Source organism: Theropithecus gelada, chromosome 20 (genome assembly GCF_003255815.1).
Source record: "Theropithecus gelada isolate Dixy chromosome 20, Tgel_1.0, whole genome shotgun sequence".
In the NCBI taxonomy this organism is placed as follows: Eukaryota; Metazoa; Chordata; class Mammalia; order Primates; family Cercopithecidae; genus Theropithecus; species Theropithecus gelada.
Genome location: NC_037688.1, coordinates 4,574,672 through 4,592,617, shown reverse-complemented (window position 1 = coordinate 4,592,617; position 17,946 = coordinate 4,574,672). Strand labels below are relative to the sequence as shown.

Sequence of the window (17,946 nt, the reverse complement as noted above, 5' to 3'; positions counted from 1 at the left end):
ACAGAACAAAGAGCTGGAGGCCCAGAGGCTGGAACTCCATCCTTGCAGGGAAGCGGGAGAGAATCATCTTCACATCTACAGGGGCCAAGTTCCAGGTCCATTCTGCGGAGCCTGGTGCCATGTCGGGAGGCAGACATTGGGGCATGCGTCCCCAAAAAGGGGAGTGAGGGCCAGTTTGAGGGGAACACCATGAAGTACCTGGGGGTACTGGCACCACTGGATGCAAGAAAGCCACAGAAAGGGGCCGAAGGGGTCCTGAGGTGCTTCCCTTCCCCAGCAATTGGCTGCCATCTCCAAGACAGTGCAGGGACATGTTCAGAGCTGGGGGCCACAGAGAGGCAAGGATGCTGAACAAAACTGGGCACTGCACTTCTACCCAGCCTCCAGCTGCTGGGTGAAACCTGCTGTGACAAAGGCAGGCTCAGCTGCTGTCCAACGAGGCTGGCTCCAGGGAGGAGGACCCACACCCAGCATGATGTAGGCACTTGCACCTAAAGGTGGTGCCAGCACCACCCGCTTAATAAACAGGAGGCCAGCAAGGCGCGAGTGGGATGAGGACGCTATTTTTTGTTTACTCTGCGCGCTGTCAGCCACCCACACACATTCACACACCCATTTGCATGCATGACTCTCGCTTGAGGCTGGGGCCCCCCCAGGAACACTCGTTCATTTCACGTCCCGGGGCCTGGCAAGTTGGGGCCTCACCCAGGCTGTGCCCGCCACAAGCCTGCAGGATCCGCCGGGCGCGTTTCTTAGCATCTTCTGGGAAGCTGGGGCTGTCCAGCAGGTTTGGGTAGGTGCACAGTGCCATCACCTGGGGGAACAAGACGCAGGCTGAGCTCCCAGCACCCCGACTCCCAGAGCTCCGGGAGGGGCACAGAGGCCACTGGGAGGACGACAGCTCCCAGGGATGGGGCTGACACAAGCCTCTCTGCGAGGACTCAGCCTGTGGGAGCTTGGGGGCAGGAGGGGAAGATGCTGGGCTCTCTGCAGCAGAAAGGGAGAAGTTGAGAGTTGGGATGCACTATGACCTGGGCTGCTGGAAGAGGAGTCGATGATCAGAGTGAGGCTGTTCCTCCGCCCCTGGCCCAAGCTCTTCCACTAGGGACAGTGGGCTTACACACCCAAGGCACAATCAGGGGCCCGGAGAGCAGGGGGCAGGCGATCAATGCCCAGCTGGGTGGAGCAGGACTGCAGAACCCCCCTACTCCCAGCCTGAGCTCCCCCAATGCCCCAGGCCCCCTCCCCCTGCATTCCTCATCACCCCCTTTCCTCCCCAGATGAAAACTGGGCTAGCTTTCTCTTCTCAGTAACAGAGAACATCACCCCAACCCCACAAATTAAGAGGATTAAGCAAGCAAATGTGTACAAAAGTGCCGGTAACCCCAGCTCGCCCGGCAAGTTGAGGCTGGCACTGAGGAGCCAAGCCAGGTGCACTGAGGGGGTCAGGACTTGTGGCTCTGACACCAGCGGGGTGACTTTAGCGAGCGCCTGGCTTCATGGAGCCCGGTTTCTCTTCATCTGCACAATGGGCAGTGAGCTGGCCTGCCCGCCTCCCAGGGGCACCTGCGCAGGTCAGAGGAGATGTGTGAAGGCTGGAGGCAGCTGGCACTAGGCTGGAGAGGCTGGGCCTGCCATGCAGTGGCAGGGCTGGACCTGAGAACACGGTTCCAGCAAATAAGGCTGAGTGAGGCCTGTTCTGAAGCCTGCCACAACTTAAACCCAGGCCCATGTGGGGACCTCTCCTGAGAGGTCGCTCTTGCTTGGCCCTCCCCTTCAAAGCTCACGCTCCAGGGAAGTCAGGGCCCTCTGGCCTCCTCCCACCTCGTTTCCCTGGCAGAGCCACTCTGTGTGGTCTGATTCATTTCCCCCTCCTGGGCCCCGCATGGGGACTCTAACATCCAGGGCTGTGGGCCTGCTCCGAGGGTCAGCAGCAGTGGCCGTGGGAGGGAGGTCCAGTGAGCGCCCCCCATACCAGGCCCAGCCTCGGCTCCTCTCCCTCACTGCCCTGTGACAACTCCCTCAGGGACTATGGACTGAGCCCTTCCAGCCCCTCCCCAGCCCTTTGCCCCAGAGAGCAAGGCAGGGAACAGGGAACTGTGGTTCCCGGGCTCGACTTCCCTGATGGCCCTAGCCCATGAACCTTAACCACACACAGCACTGCATTTTGATCCAAAATGGGCCTCAATCCCAGTGGCTCGGGAGGTTGAGACAAGAAAGGATTACTTGGGCCTAGGAATTCGAGACCAGCCTGAGCAACACAGCAAGACCCTGTCTCTACCAAAAATTTTAATAATTAGCCGGGTGTGGTGGCATACGCCTGTAGTCCCAGATACTCAGGAGGCTGAGGCAGGAGGATTGCTTCAGCCCAGGAGTTTGAGGTTACAGAGAGATCGTGACAATCACACTCCAGCCTGGACAACAGAGCAAGACCCTGTCTCAAAAAAAAAAAAATATACACACACACACACACACACACACTAAATAAAACAGTCCAGGCGCAGTGGCTCACGCCTGTAATCCCAGCACTTTGGGAGGCTGAGGCGGGCGGATTGTTTGAAGTTAGTTTGAAACCAGCCTGGCCAACATGGTGAAACCCCATCTCTACCAAAAATACAAAAATTAGCCAGGCGTGGTGGTGCATGCCTGTAATCCCAACTACTCGGGAGGCTGAGGCAGGCAAGTTGCTTGAACCCAGGCAGTGGAGGTTGCTGTGAGCCAAGAGCACACCATTGCACTCCAACCTGGGCGACAGAAAACCAAAACCTAAATAAAACAAAACAGCCTCAGTCCTTCTAGAAAAAGTTGCCACACACCGGGTCTCCCGCCTCTGTTCTGCTCTGGGGCATCTCCCACCCCACCACCTCCAGCCCACCAATCCCACAATCCCACAATCCCGGCCCAGGCGGCACTCTCGAGGTTAGTGCTCAGACCGAAATGTGGAAGCCACCTTCTCCTGGAGCCTGAGGAGGGAGCTGGGTCACTGCAGAGGCAGCCGGGGCACAGCAGCTCACAGCGGCCGTCCCCAATCTGGAGCTCCTGTGCTGGGCCCCAGGAGGCCTCTGCACTCTTCGCCTCACCAAGGCCCAGCAATCTGCCAACTTCTACCTGCCCAAAGCCACCCAGCTGGTAGGCAGCAGAGCCCACACTCACACCCAGAAGGGCCTCAAGTGGGAAGCCACATCCTGCCCCGCCATGACACCTCCTGCTGCCCCCCGACGCCTCCTCCCAGCCCAGCTGGCCTTTCCCTGTCCCTTGGGCTGCCACCTACCCTACCACTGCCTTTGCCCACCAAGTTCCTAACTCAGGTCCCAGGACCCTACCCCGTGGAAGAGTCTCCCCAGGAGCCTCCTACACCGGAGCAACCCCAAAACAGGTCTAGAAATTTTCAACAACCTCAGAAAGGCAGGAAGGAGGCTAAGGGAGACAGCCAGAGGGCATCAGGCCTGGGAGGGCCTGCATATCGAGGGGGCAGAGGATGGTCCCTACAACGGCCCGCCCAGCCCAGGGCCCTGCCCTCCTGCAGCCTCTGCTCCTGGGGGTGGCTCACCTGCCGGAGGAAGGTGATTGGCTGCTGCCCCATAGCCTGGGCGTCCCCGATGTTGGCTCGGATGACCTCTGTGAATGGCTTTTTGATACCCTGGGCAGACAGAAAGCAACAGGTGGTTACTTAGAAACTCTTAAACCCTGGATTCCAGAGGCCAGGCAAGGTTCCCGCAGGATATTAATAAACAACCCTATTTTGAGCCTTACCAAGTATCTGACTTGGTGCCAGGCCTTTGACATGCCTTGTCTCATTTAACCTTCACAGCCATCCCATGAGGAAGAACTAGTATTAATCCCATTTGACAGATGAGGAAATCAAGGCTCTAAAAGGTTAGAAAACTTGCTCAAGGTCATATAATTTTATTTTTTTGAGACAGAATCTTGCTCTCTTGCCCAAGATGGAGTACAGTAGTGCCATTTCGGCTCACTGCAACCTCCACCTCCCGGGTTCAAGCAATTCTCATGCCTCAGCCTCCCAAGTAGCTGGGATTACAGACGTGCACCACCACGCCTGGCTAATTTTTGTATTTTTAGTAAAGACAGGATTTCAACATGTTGGCCAGGCTGTTCTCCAACTCATGTGATCCACCCGCCCCGGCCTCCCAAAGTGCCAAGATTGCAGGAATGAGCCATCGCGCCCGGCCAACATAATTTTATTTATTACTTATTATTACTATTTTGTAAAGACAGGGTCTCACTCTGTCACTCAGGCTGGACTGCAGTGGTCTGATCATGGTTCACTGCATCCCCGACCTTCTGGGCTCCTCCACCTTGGCCTCCCAAAGTGTTGGGGTTACAGGGGTGAACCACTGTGCCCAACCACATAACTGATTAATGTAAGTGCTGGGACTGAATATAAGTACAGGAAGCCGGATTCCAAGGTCACTCTTCTTAACCACTATATTCCTCCTCTGCCTCCCACTTTCTAGAAGGGCTGGAAGAGCTTTCCTGGCTGCCCAAGTATCCCAAACAGCTGCCACTCCACTGCCTGACTGCTACCACACAGGGAAGTCTAAAAGGCAGCTCCGGGCCAGCTGTGTGGGAGGGAGGCAGCAGTCAGCAGCAGAACATGCCAAATGTCAGGGCCACAGGGTCCCAGACTCCTCTGCATCCTACCCCAGGCACAGCTCTACCGCGATGGCCTAAGTGACTGGCCAGGGACACTGAGGAAACCCTCCCCATCAGAAGACATGGATCAGCAGGGAATCCTCAGGGTCATTTTCTTGCAACTCATTCTTTGCAGAATGAAAAATGTGGGCTGATTTTCACATTAAAAAAAAAAAAAAAGGCATCAGGGATAAAAAGACTGACTGAAGAGCAAATTGAGGCCACTGCCTGAGCAATGTGTGTAGCACAGAAGAGAGATCACAGAGAGAAGTCCAAGACCCTTGCAACGTCACTGAGGACATGATGGAAGGACACCCTGGCTGCTGCAAAGGCAAAAGCAGAATTTGATGAAGAGAATTACAGCGACCTGGAAATGTGGGAATCCTGCACATTTCCCTGATAAACCCAATCAGCCACTGGAAGAAGTGCAGTCAACAACAGGTTCAAGGACTTCCCAGGGCAGCTGAAAGGATTACCTGAAACAAACAGTGTGAAAGCCCTTAGCAGAGTACAAATATCATCTTACAAAAGCCAGCCCAGGAACAAGGTTGCCAGGGTCACAGTGAGGAAAAGCGGGCTCAGCAAGGTGGTGGCCACAGCCCGGGTGGGAGGGCTTGGCCATTGTCCTGTCTCCAGCTGCCCCTTCCCCAAAGGTACCCCAAATACAAATTTTACAGATATAACTCTGTGCTTGTGACACTTGTCTTTTCTCCTTTTCACGCAATGTGTGAATAAAAGCAACCTTAGAAGACATGGCCTTTCCAAAATCAGTAATGTACATCTTAAGTAAAAACTAGTGACTGGAAGTGGTGGCTCATACCTGTAATTCCAGCACTTTGGGAGGCCAAGGCAGGAGGATGCCTTGAGGCCAGGAGTTCAATAACAGCCTGGGCAACACTTTCAAGTTGCCCAAGACCTCATCTCTACAAAAAATTAAAATTAGCCAGGCATGGTGGCACATGCCTGTAGCCCCAGCTACTGGGGAGGCTGAAGTGGGAATATCACACTTGAGACCAGGAGTTCAAGGTTGCAGTGAGCTATGATCACGTCACTGCTCTCCAGCCTGGGCAACAGAGTGAGACCCCGGTTTTGGTTTTTTTTGTGTTTTGTTTGTTTGTTTGTTTGTTTTTGAGACAGGGTTTCCCTCTGTCACCCAGGATGGAGTGCAGTGGTGTGATCTCGGTTCACTGCAACCTCCGCCTCCCGGGTTCAAGCAATTCTCATGCCTCAGCCTCCCAAGTGGCTGGGACTACAGGCAAGTGTCACCATACCCGGCTAATTTTTGTATTTTTAATGGAGACGGGGTTTCATCACATTTCTCAGGCTGGTCTCAAACTCCTGAGCACAAATGATCCACCGCCTCAGCCTCCCAAAGTGCTGTGATTACAGGTGTGAGCCACCTCGCCTGGCCTGACTCTGTCTCCTAAAAACAACAACAACAACAAACCAGTGGGCTTGAGAGACAAAAGCAGAAGCCAAACACGTTTTTCTGGCCCTAGTGTGCCACCCCTAAGCCCTATGTGAGGAGGCATGGGTAACTGAGGAAGATGCCCCCAAAGTAGCTCTGGGCCATCATAAACAGGGCCTAAGTCCTACAAGCTGTTTCTTGGGGAAGGGGGCCCTCTAAGCCCCTTGTGGCCCGTCTGCTGAGTTCTTCAGTGTCTGGCCAACATGGATAAAGATTCCCAGTGGCGGCCGGGCGCGGTGGCTCAAGCCTGTAATCCCAGCACTTTTGGAGGCTGAGGCGAGCGGATCACGGGGTCAGCAGATCGAGACCATCCTGGCTAACACGGTGAAACCCTGTCTCTACTAAAAATACAAAAAATTAGCCGGGCGTGGTGGCAGGCACCTGTCGTCCCAGCTACTTGGGAGACTGCGGCAGGAGAATGGCGTGAACCTGGGAGGTGGAGCTTGCAGTGAGCCAAGATCGTGCCACTGCACTCCAGCCTGGGCGACAGAGCAAGACTCCGTCTCAAAAAAAAAAAAAAAAGATCCCCAGTGGCATCCAGACGCAGCCACTGTATCTGGAGAGCCAGGGCGGCACTGCCCACTGCATGGGGGTACAGGCACTCTGGAGAGGCTCTGGCTGCAAGGGTGCAGCCCCCACACTCATCCCACAGCCAGGAGCCCAGAGGCTGAGGGTGTGGGCAGTTACCCAAGCCTCTGTGTACAAAGGGGCGGGCCCAATCCACTGCTTGGCACTGGCCTGGACTCCTGGCATGGGGTCCTTGCTCAGCCTGACTGAATTGTTGCAGACCCCAGGCCTAGCTCGCTGAACCTGGGTGATTTCTGGGGTGTGGATACAGCCCATTCTTCATAGGGAGTAAATCTGTCACAGTTGTGAGACCCAGGAACCAACACACAGCTGTGGGCCCTGGGCCAGCCTAACACAGGGAGAGTATAACGCCTAGAACAGAGCCCTGAATGTTCGTTTCCCGTGCCCTCCGCCGCACTGCTCAACCAACGCAGGGCCACTGTGGTGAAACCTAGGAACACAGCATCTCCATTCTTGGGTCTCAGTGCCTGCAGACCCTGGACATTTTGCTATGATGGATGAGCTGGGGGTCAGGACACTGGCTACCCTGAATGGGTGAAGAAACCAGCCCATCCAGCTAAGGGCCACCATGCAGAAGAGACTGTTCTGAGCACACTCCTGCATCCAGGCACTCAAGGTCTACATGGGGCGGGAAATACCAAGAGCCTGGGGTAGACTCCCGATAGTGACTCCCACAGTGACTTGTCCAGAGCCCACAGGCACAGCACCCATGGGAACCTTGCCCCTACCCTGCCCTGCCCTCAGGGCCCTGCCAGCTCAGAGGGGCTAAGGAGCTGCATCATCCTGATTCCTCTCACGGCATTCTAGAGCCACCTTCGAATCCACCTGCACACATCCCGCCCAGAGCCACCTCCCCTGTGCAGCACAGATGGACGGAAGGTCCTTCCCAGGGAGGGCTCCCCTCCCGCCACTTTGGCTCAAGCAGGGATCGGGGGAGGGCACTATCCCCCCACCCCCAGCTCTGGGGACGGCATATTTCATAGGGTGTTAGCAGGTAGAATAATTGTCCTCCCCAGCCCACAGGCCTCTCACCAGCATGAGGGTCACAGGCAGATAGATGATTCTAACAAGGCACAGCAAAGGAAACAATCAACAAAAAGGCGGACCATGGAAGGGAACATCGTCGGCCTCCGCATCCGTGTCTCCAGCATCTGCGGACTCAATGAACCACGGATCAAAAATATTCAGGAAAGGGCCGGGCACAGTGGCTCACGTCTGTAATCCCAGCACTTTGGGAGCTGAGGCGGGCGGATCACGATGTCAGGAGATCAAGACCATCCTGGCTAACACTGTGAAATCCTGTCTCTACTAAAAATACAAAAAAATTAGCCAGGCATGGTGGCACGCACCTGTAGTTCCAGCTACTTGGGAGGCTGAGGCAGGAGAATGGTGTGAACCCAGGAGGCAGAGCCTGCAGTGAGCCGAGATCGCGCCATTGCACTCCAGCCTGGGTGACAGAGAGAGACTCTGTCTCAAAAAAAAAAAAAAAAAATCCAGGAAAAACCCTGCACCTGGACTAAACACATACAGACTTTTATCATTGTTCCCTAAACAATAGAGTTGAACCATATTTACACAATATGTACTCATATTATATGTAATCTATAGAGGCTGTAAAGATGATTTAAATTATACAGGAGGATGTGCATAGGTCATATGCAAATACTATGCCATTTATATCAGGGACTTGAGCACCCTTGGCTTTAGGTATCTGAGGGAGGTCCTCCTTGGATACTGAGAGACAACTGTATTTGTAAATAAAATATCTGATAAGGGGATCCTTATATCCAAATATCCAATATATGCAAATAAGGAATTCATACAACTCAAGAAAAAAAAAAACATTAAACCTGATTTTAAAATGGACAAAGGACGTGAAGAGACTTTCCACAAAAGACACACAAATGGTCAACAGATGCATGAAAAAGATGCAAAACATCTAATCAAACACAAATCACAGCCACAATGAGATATCATCTCATACTTGTTAGCATGGTTATTATAAAAAGTTGAAAGATCAGTGTTGGTGAGGGTATGGGGAAAGGGAACCCTGCACACCGTTGGTGGGAATGTAAATTGGTATAGCCATTATGGAAAACAGTATGGAGGTTCCTTGAAAAACTAAAAATAGAACTACCCTAAGATCCAGCAATCCAACTGCTGGGTACAGATCTGAAGGAAATAAAATCAGTGTCTTGAAGAGATGTCTGCATTCCCTTGTTCACTGCAGCACTATTTCTAAGAGCCAAGACATGGAACCAACCTAAGTGTCCATCAGGTTGATGAATGGATAAAGATATGGTACATATACACAATGGACTATTATTCAGCCATTTAAAAAATAAGAAAATCCAGTCATTTGCAAAAGTATGGATGAACCTGGAGGACACTATGTGAAGTGAAAAAAGCCAGACACAGAAAGACAAACACTGTATGATCTCACTCATATGTGGAATCTAAAAAAGTTAAACTAATCTAAAAGTTGAACTAATAAAAGCAGAGGTGATAGCTGCCAGCCACGGGGTTGCAGGAGTGGAAATGAGGCAATGTCAGCCAAAGGGTACAAACTTTCAGTTGTAAGATGACACATTTTGCATGTTCTCACTTATTTGTGGGAGCTAAAAATTTTAAAAACTGAACTCATGAAGATGGGGAGTAGAAGGATGGTTCCTAGAGTCTGGAAAGGGCAGTAGGGGTGGGTGGGGGCAAGTGGGGATGGTTAATGGGTACCGAAAAGTAGAAGGAATGATCTAGTATTTGACACCACACAGGGTGACTATAGTCAATAATTGTATATTTTTTTAAAAAGCTAAGAGTATATATAACTGGATTGTTTATAAGACAAAGGACAAATGCTGGAGGGCATGGATACCTCATTTACCCTGATGTGATTCTTACACACTACATGCCTGCACCAAAATATCTAGTGTACCCCATAAATAATACATCTACCGCCCTGGCGCAGTGGCTCATGCCTATAATCCCAGCACTTTGGGAGGCCGAGACAGGCGTCAGTAGGTCAGTAGATATTAGCCGGGCGTGGTGGTATGCACCTGGAGTCCCAGCTACTCAGGAGCCTGAGGCAGGGGAATCCCTTGAAGTTGGGAGGTGGAGATTGCAGTGAGCTGAGATTGCCCCACTGCACTCCAGCCTGGCAACAGAGCAAGACTCCGTCTCAAAAACAAACAAACAAACAAACAAACAAACAAAAACTACCACATACCCACAAAAATTAAATAATGTTTAGGCCAGGCATGGTGGCTCAAGGCAATTTTAACATTGTCTTGAGATTACAATAAAGGGGGCTGAATTTAGCCTCCAGAAACTTTCATTTCATTGTTTCTTTAAAAAATGCAGGCCCCGCCGGGCGCGGTGGCTCAAGCCTGTAATCCCAGCACTTTGGGAGGCCGAGACGGGTGGATCACGAGGTCAGGAGATCGAGACTATCCTGGCTAACACGGTGAAACCCCGTCTCTACTAAAAAATACAAAAAACTAGCCGGGCGATGTGGCGGACACCTGTAGTCCCAGCTACTCGGGAGGCTGAGGCAGGAGAATGGCGTGAACCCGGGAGGCGGAGCTTGCAGTGAGCTGAGATCCAGCCACTGCACTCCAGCCTGGGCGACAGAGCGAGACTCCGTCTCAAAAAAAAAAAAAAAAAAAAATGCAGGCCGGAGGCCGGGCGCAGTGGCTCAAGCCTGTAATCCCAGCACTTTGGGAGGCCAAGACAGGCGGATCACGAGGTCAGGAGATCCAGACCATCCTGGCTAACACGGTGAAACCCCGTCTCTACTAAAAAGTACAAAAAACTAGCCGGGCGACTTGGGAGGCTGAGGCAGGAGAATGGCATAAACCCGGGAGGCGGAGCTTGCAGTGAGCTGAGATCCGGCCACTGCACTCCAGCCTGGGCGACAGAGCGAGACTTCGTCTCAAAAAAAAAAAAAAAAAAAAAAATGCAGGCCGGGCACAGCGGCTCATGCCTGTAGTCCAGCACTTTGGGAGGCTGAGGCAGGAGGATCACCTGAGGTCAGGAGTTTGAGTGAGCCAAGATCGCGCCACTGCACTCTAGCCTGGGCAACAGAGCGAGACTCTGTCTCAAAAAAATAATAATTTTTAAAAATATGAATAAGTTCTGGGAATCTAATGTACAGCATGGTGACTATACTTAATAACATTGCATTTTCGGCTGGGCACGGTGGCTCATGCCTGTAATCCCAGCACTTCGGGAGGCCATGGCAGATGGATCACCTGAGGTTGGGAGTTCGAAACCAGCCTGACCAACGTGGAGAAACCCCATCTCTACTAAAAATACAAAATTAGCTGGGTGTGGTGGCACATGCCTGTAATCCCAGCTACTTGGCAGGAGAATTGCTTGAACCGGGGAAGCGGAGGTTGGGGTGAGCCGAGATCACGCCATTGCACTCCAGCCTGGACAACAAGAGCAAAACTCCATCACAAAACCAAAACAAACAACAACAAAAAGCCAAAACAAAAAACCTGTATTTTTTACTTGAAATTTGCTGAGAACAGGACTGAAATGTCTCAGGCGCACACACACAGATGGTGACAGTGTGGTAAAGGACGGAGTATTAATAATTGACTGTGGTAATCATCTCCATGTCATATTACATATACAATGTATATAAATGTCAAACCACCACACTGTGTCCCTTGAATATATACAATTTTTCTTTGTCAATTATATTTGTCTCCCCCTCAATAAAAATGGGGAGAAAAAACCAGGCACAAGGCTGTTTCCTTATGCAAGGGATGGCTCTGGTCACCTTACATGGCCTGTGGGCAGAAAGGCTGGCAGAGAACTTTCCTCCAATTCAACAAATACCGGTCACCCATGCCCCAGTGACAGCCATGAGCAGCACAGATAAGACCGCCACCCTCCAGAGCTCAGGCTGGTGAAGAATAAGAATGGGGTGCGGGGAAGGAGAAGGGCAGGGCATGGGAGAGAGGACCTGCAGGCCCCAGCCCTAGCAGCATGATGTGGAAGTGCTCCCGGGCTCCTGATCCCAAAAAGGGCACTGACTGGGGCGAGGGCGGGCAGAAAGTCCTACAGAGAGCTCCCGCAAGAGGTCCCAGAGACAAACACCAACTAGACCCACAGTCCCAGAAAGCAGGTCCATTTCACAGCTGAGGCTCAGCACAAGATCTAGTCCCAAAACAGAAAGACAAGTGAAACCAGAAGAAACCGGAGCTGCAGCTACCCACGTCTGTGACTGAGAGCACAGGCCAGAGTCCCCAAGGCTAAGCTGCCAGATCACTGAGGCAGGGAAGGCAGGGTGTGGGCCCCTGAACTCTGGGCGTCCGTGGGGTGGTCAACTATAGAAGCCCAGATTCGCAAGGCAGAAGCAGGGGTGAAAGCTGAATAAATTCCAAACAGGATAGTGGGAGTTGCTCAAAACAGCAAGCAGCTTGCCCAGGAGGAAAGAGCAAGTCCCACAGAGCACTTCCCAGACCCAGAGCCTCAGGAGGTAGGAAAGACAAGCGACCCTCAGAACTTCTTATCCCTAGACCACTCTCATTAGCTTGAGAAGGAAGACCTGGCAGTTCTAATTAGCTTCACAGCTGTTCAAAGTATTATCATCAAAGTATCAAAGCCTCAAACTAGTCTTTCAGAGAAATAAACTGGTCACATTTTGCAGATGAGTAAACCAAGGCTGAATGACTTGTCTGAGGCCCACAGCACACAAAGGCAGAGCCCAGCATATGTGTGGTGACTGACCTGGGCAGGCTGGGTAGATGGAGGGTTCCTCCTATTGGAAGCCTGCACTACAAATTTTAAAGTAGCATCTAGACCAAGCACAGTGGCTCATACAGGTAATCCTGGCACTTTGGGAGGCTGAGATGGGAGGATCACCCAAGGCTAGCAGTTTGAGACCAGCCCAGACAACATACCAAGATCCCATCTCTACAAAAAAGGAAATTAGCCAGAATGGTGGCACACGCCTGTAGTCCTAGCTTCTGAAGAGGCTGAGGCAGGAGGATCACTCGAGCCCAGGAATTTGCGGCCACAGTGAGCTATGATTGCACCATTGCACTCCAGCCTAGGAGAAAGAGTAAGGCCCTGTCTCTTTAAAAAAAAAAAAAAAAAATTAATAGCCTGGGCAACATGGCAAACCCTGTCTCTACAAAAAAATGCAAAAATTAGCCAGGCATGGTGGCATACGCCTTGTGGTCCCAGCTACTCAGGAGGCTGAGGTGTGAGGATCGCCCGAGCCCAGGAAGTCGAGGCTGCAGTGAGCTGAGATTGCGCCACTGCACTCCTGCCTGGATGATAGAGCTATGGAATCCTTTCGCCAGGTGCTCTGCAAACAGTATGGGCTGTTTGGCGGAACAGCTATAATTAACAATAATAATTAGTATTATTATGTAATAATAATTACAAAAGAAAAAGTAGCTGGGTGTGGTGGCTCACGCCCACCCATCCAGCACTTTGGGAGGCCAAGGTGGGAGGATTACTTGAAGCCAGGAGTTTGAGACCACCCTGGGCAACATAGTAAGACCTGGTCTCTACAAAAAATTTAAAAATTAGCCAGGCATGGTGGGCACACCTGTAGTCCAAGCTGCTCAGGAGGCTGAGGTAGGAGGATGGCTCGAGCCCAGGAGTTCAAGGCTGCAGTGAGTCATAATTGTGCCACTGCATTCCAGCCTAGGCAATAGAGCAAGACCCTGTCTTTTAAAAAATAAAGTAGCATCTGGTGGGGCGCAGTGGCTCACATTTGTAATGCCAGCCCTTTGGGAGGCCAAAGCAGATAGATCACAGTCAGGAGTTCAAGACCAGCCTGGCCAACACAGTGAAACCCCGTCTCTACTAAAAATACAAAAAATTTAGCTGGGCGTGGTGGCGGGCACTTGTAATCGCAGCTACTCGGGAGGCTGAGGAAGGAGGATTGCTTGAACCCAGGAGGTGGAGGTTGCAGTGAGACGAGATCGTGCCACTGCACTCCAGCCTGGGTGACAGAACTAGATTCTGTCTCAATAAATAAATAAATAAATAAAGGAGCATCTAAATCCCACAGAAAATGAGTGAGATTCACCACCTGTGCTTGGCACATACAGGGTTTCCAATCTTAGTTCTTAGCTAACTATAGCCACGTGCCTTAGCACTCTCTGCTTTTACCTTTGTTTGGATGCAACACATACTGACGTGACCAGTAACCGTCAGTCTTTCCCTCAGTTCTGAATGTCTGCCCTGACTGTTGCCTTACAGCTAGAAGCAAAGCCATTCCTGTCTCCACTTGTACCAATCCCCAACCCCCATCCCCCAATAAAGCAAGGGAAAAAGTAGGTTGAGAAAGAACTGTCAGATCTTTTCAAAACTCCTTTTAATTGCAGCTTATTTTTAAGTGCTGCTTGCAGTGAACACCAGGATCTGAAAAGCTAAGATAGGTTCTCCCCTTTGGAGCTGCTCTCAGGGAGAAGCAAGGCCCCTCTAAGAGCATAGAGCTGGGGTTGCAGGAGAAAGGCCCTTTTCACAGCCCTTAGCCCACCTCCCCGCCTCCTTCAGGCTCCACTGCCAGAGAAGCAGAAAGGACAGGGATTCAGCTCAGCCAGCCACCCAAAGTCAAACACCAGAGCCACATGCCCAAACAGCCTACATTGTTTGCAGAACACCTGGTGAAAGAATTCCATAGACAGCATGAAGGCCTTGGTACCACCAAGAGTCACCTTGAGTCCCCAAGGACAGTTTTGAACGGACAAGGAGGTATAAAACTGAGGACAGGGAGAACCCTGGCCCAGCCAGGCCACATCTGTTTATACTCTAGGGAACCTGAGGTCCAGAATGGATATAGGATTCACCCTAAGTCACCCTACTCCCTACAAATCCTAGCCCATCAAATCTCTAACCAATCAGTTTTTTTGTTTGTTTGTTTTTTGAGATGCAGTCTCGTTCTGCGCTCTTGTTGCCCAGGCTGGAGTGCATCTCGGCTCACTGCCACCTCCACCTTCCGGGTTCAAGCGATTCTCCTGCCTCAGCCTGCCGAGTAGCTGGGGTTACAAGTGTGTACCACCATGCCCGGCTAATTTTTGTGTTTTTAGTAGAGACAGGGTTTCGCCATGTTGGCCAGGCTGGTCTCGAACTCCTAACCTCAGGTGATCCACCCACCTCGGCCTCCCAAAGCGCTGGAATTATAGGTGTGAGCCACCGTGGCCAGCCTCTAACCAACCAGTTTTGAGCACGACAGTTCAAAACAGAAGTAGAAAAACCAAAGCTGCACAAAGAGAAGGCAAGCCAGAAATAACTAAAAAGAAAGGACTGGGGAAATGTGGCTCTTGCAAGAAGGGCACTGTTTAAGCTGGCAAGGAGAAGCAAGGCTGTCTCCCAAGAAGGAAGGGTTTCAGTGAGGCTATCTAAGCTGGTCTAGCCAGCACCCACAGCCAGCGAACTGAGACTCACAGTGAGAAGAGAATGAGAATGGATGCGCTTGAATGAAAGTACCAGAATGTAGGTGGCCAAAAAAAATCAACTAACTCAGGAGTAGGATATGGGGGTGTGGAGCTTCTGTCTCAGAAATCAGAGATGTCCCTGGCCCAGTAACCAAGATATTTGCCCACCTGCAATCATCAAGCCACATCCCTGCTGGAAACACTTTCTGGTTCCCACCTCCAACCAAAACGCACCATGACATCCGAATCCCAGCACACAAGACTCCAGTCCACCTTTTCTGTCTCATTCACCTCCCACATCTGATAGCGTTCCACTAAAGCACCAGCCCCCTTCCCCAAATGCCCAGAACTCCCCAACTTCCTGCCGTTGCTCACAGCACTGCTCCCACTTGGAAGGCTCTCACATATTCTGCCTGCTAAAAAATCCCCACACATTCTTAAAGAATCGGGGGAGGGGGACTCAGGCTCAGAGAATAACGCAGCAATCAGATTCCTCAAGGCAAAGACAGTGCCCTTCTGTCCCCATCATCCTCAAGCCTCATGGAGCCAACACAGGAGCTGCTATTTAGCAAAAGGCAGAGGTAATTCCTGGAACCCCTGCCAGTTCTGGAACTAGAGAAATCAGCTGTAACGTGATAAACCAGGAACACGTTAATCCCAGCTGCGTTTTAGCAGGGAGGCTGTTGCCTCAAGGAGGGCCAGCTCCAGCCTGCCAGACAACAACAGCCCGTGTTCTCTGCCGGGCCCACCTCTGGGCCAGGGAGGCACAGAAACAAAGCCAGCCTCCTCCCAGCCAGCTTCACACTTAGCCCTGCAAGGAGTCCGCGGGAGACTGGACTCTGACTCGTCCAGCTCACTGTTTTGAGTCAGCAGAACTGAGTGTCTCAACCAGGTCTCAGGAGGCCAGGAGCTCATTAAAACCCCCAAGTTCCCACCGGAAAGGGGTCAAGTGTCATGATCCCCCTGAAGCTTACTGCCATGCATTCATGGGGCACTAAGTGATCAAGGTGAGGGCAAGATCAAGTAACCCCCACTCCCACCTCAATTCTCAGTCAGACTCTCTCTAGCAAGCAGCTGGGTGATTATTAGCTTCTTACAAATCTTAGGAGTATTTACTTTTTAAGATAACCCCTCTCGGCTCTGCCTCCTGAATTCCACCCAGGCTAGAACTCTTTCCTACAGGGACCTCTCTATCACCCCAACCCCAGACATCCTGGTTGTGGGGAGGCAGAAATCCTTCCTGGCGGTGGGGTCACTTTACATGAAGCTATAAACTCAAGCCAAGATCCCAGCCAGCCGGCTGGCCACCAAGGTGAAGAAAGTCCCAGGGCCCCCTTACCAAAGCCGGACAGGCCCAACCCTCTGGTTCCCCACCTCGGTGACTGTCACCAGACCAGAGAAGTGGCTGGTCGGCCAAGGCTCCAGAGGGGCCTACAGGAAGGAATTCTGCCGACTCTTCCGGGAATCAGGACTGGCAAAGACCCTAAGGGCCAAAGACACGGAGAAAGACTGGGGAACAGACCCAAGTTTCCGCAGAGCGCCCCCCCGCCCCCCATCTCCCCTCCTACCTAAAATGGTTTCCCTCCCACCACCCCCATTCCAACCCTCTTCCTTTTTACTTTCTTCCAAGAACTTATCACTGAGACTTTACTGCTTCTTTCTTCATTCGCTTATGTTCCTCCCTCCACTGGACCTTGGTTCCACGGGGGTAGGGCAGACACACAACGTGCGGTGCCTGGCAGCACCGGCTGCTCAACAATTGAATTCAATTCAACAAGTGAACCGTATTGCAAGGCCTCACCAGTGCCGGGTGCTGGGCACCAGTGAAGGGGCGGGAGGAGGCATTCTCTCGTTTTAGCCAGGCTTGGCTAACTGAGAAGCTGGCCATGGGGGTGGACGTCGTGGGGAGGACCCCAGCTGGGTCTGCTGCGGTTTTTCCCTTGCTCAGCGGCCCCAGCCTCCCGGAGGCCCGGCGCGCGCTCACCCGCTGCAGCTCAAGCTCGATCTCGCCGGCCTTGAGCACGATGGGTCCCCGCACCGCGTACTCCACCGCCTTCACCTGCGGGTTCATGGACTCCAGCGTGAGGATGCGCTCGCGCCGGCTGCGCTCGGGCCGCACCTTGAGCACCGCCGAGGCCTCGGCGGCCGCGCTGCTCTGACTGCGGCCCCAGGAGCTGGGGGTCCGGGGACCACAGCCCCGCCGGACCAGCGCCGCCGCCCGCTGCATCGCGCGCTTGCGGAGGGAAACCTTGGCACAAAAAGAGAAAGAGAATAAACACGTCGCGCACTGCCCTAGGCGGGCAGCAGTCCCACACCTAAGCCCAGCCAAGGGCTCTTTCAGCGAGCGGTGCCAGCCTGGCTTCGGTCCCCCGGCGACCGGGACCCTCCACCGCGCCGCTGAAGCACCAACGCGCACCCAGCCGGGTTTCGCAAAGGCTGCGCCCAAGGATGCATGCAACGTGCCTGTCGCCCCTGGTAGGCCCTCGCTGCGCCGGGTTAGCTTGCGCGCCTGGAGCAGCTTCCCAGCCCCGGCGCCCGCAGCCGCATCCCCGCACCCGGCGCCCGCGCCGCCCGGCCCCTGCGCTCGCACACCCACCGCCGTCGGGGCCGCCCCGGGCCTGCGCGCTGCCTCCTGGGCCCTGTAGTTCTCCTGGCCGCTCTGGAGCGGCTGCGGAGAGCGAAGCGAACTACAAGTCCCACAGCACCCCGCGCGGGGCCGGACGGGGACCGGACAGTAGGCGGGAGTGCTCGTCCGAACGTGGCGGGGTCTGGGCGGGCTCATTGTCCCAGCTGAGGGGCTGGAGAGCCAGGAGGGGCCCGGCAGGGGCCGTGCTG

At 53.0% G+C, this 17,946-nt stretch overlaps 1 protein-coding gene across 3 annotated transcripts in view; it reads right to left on the bottom strand.

Annotated features, from left to right (window-relative positions):
• The window catches only part of GPT2 (glutamic--pyruvic transaminase 2), a 47,841-nt gene extending 30,162 nt beyond the window's left edge, over nucleotides 1–17,679 (bottom strand). Inside the window, exons 1-4 of one of the 3 annotated variants that reach the window (XM_025371005.1) lie at nucleotides 17,575–17,676; nucleotides 17,096–17,359; nucleotides 3,551–3,640; nucleotides 706–814 (exon numbers count right to left, since the gene is read on the bottom strand). In XM_025371005.1, coding sequence (XP_025226790.1) covers nucleotides 706–814; nucleotides 3,551–3,640; nucleotides 17,096–17,338 — 442 coding nt within the window. In that variant the 5' untranslated portion in view covers nucleotides 17,339–17,359; nucleotides 17,575–17,676. Of the gene's footprint in view, nucleotides 1–705; nucleotides 815–3,550; nucleotides 3,641–16,485; nucleotides 16,595–16,730 lie in introns of all 3 variants that reach the window. The other 2 variants (XM_025371007.1, XM_025371006.1) reach the window with 2 other exon arrangements.
• Nucleotides 17,680–17,946: the final 267 nt, after the last annotated feature.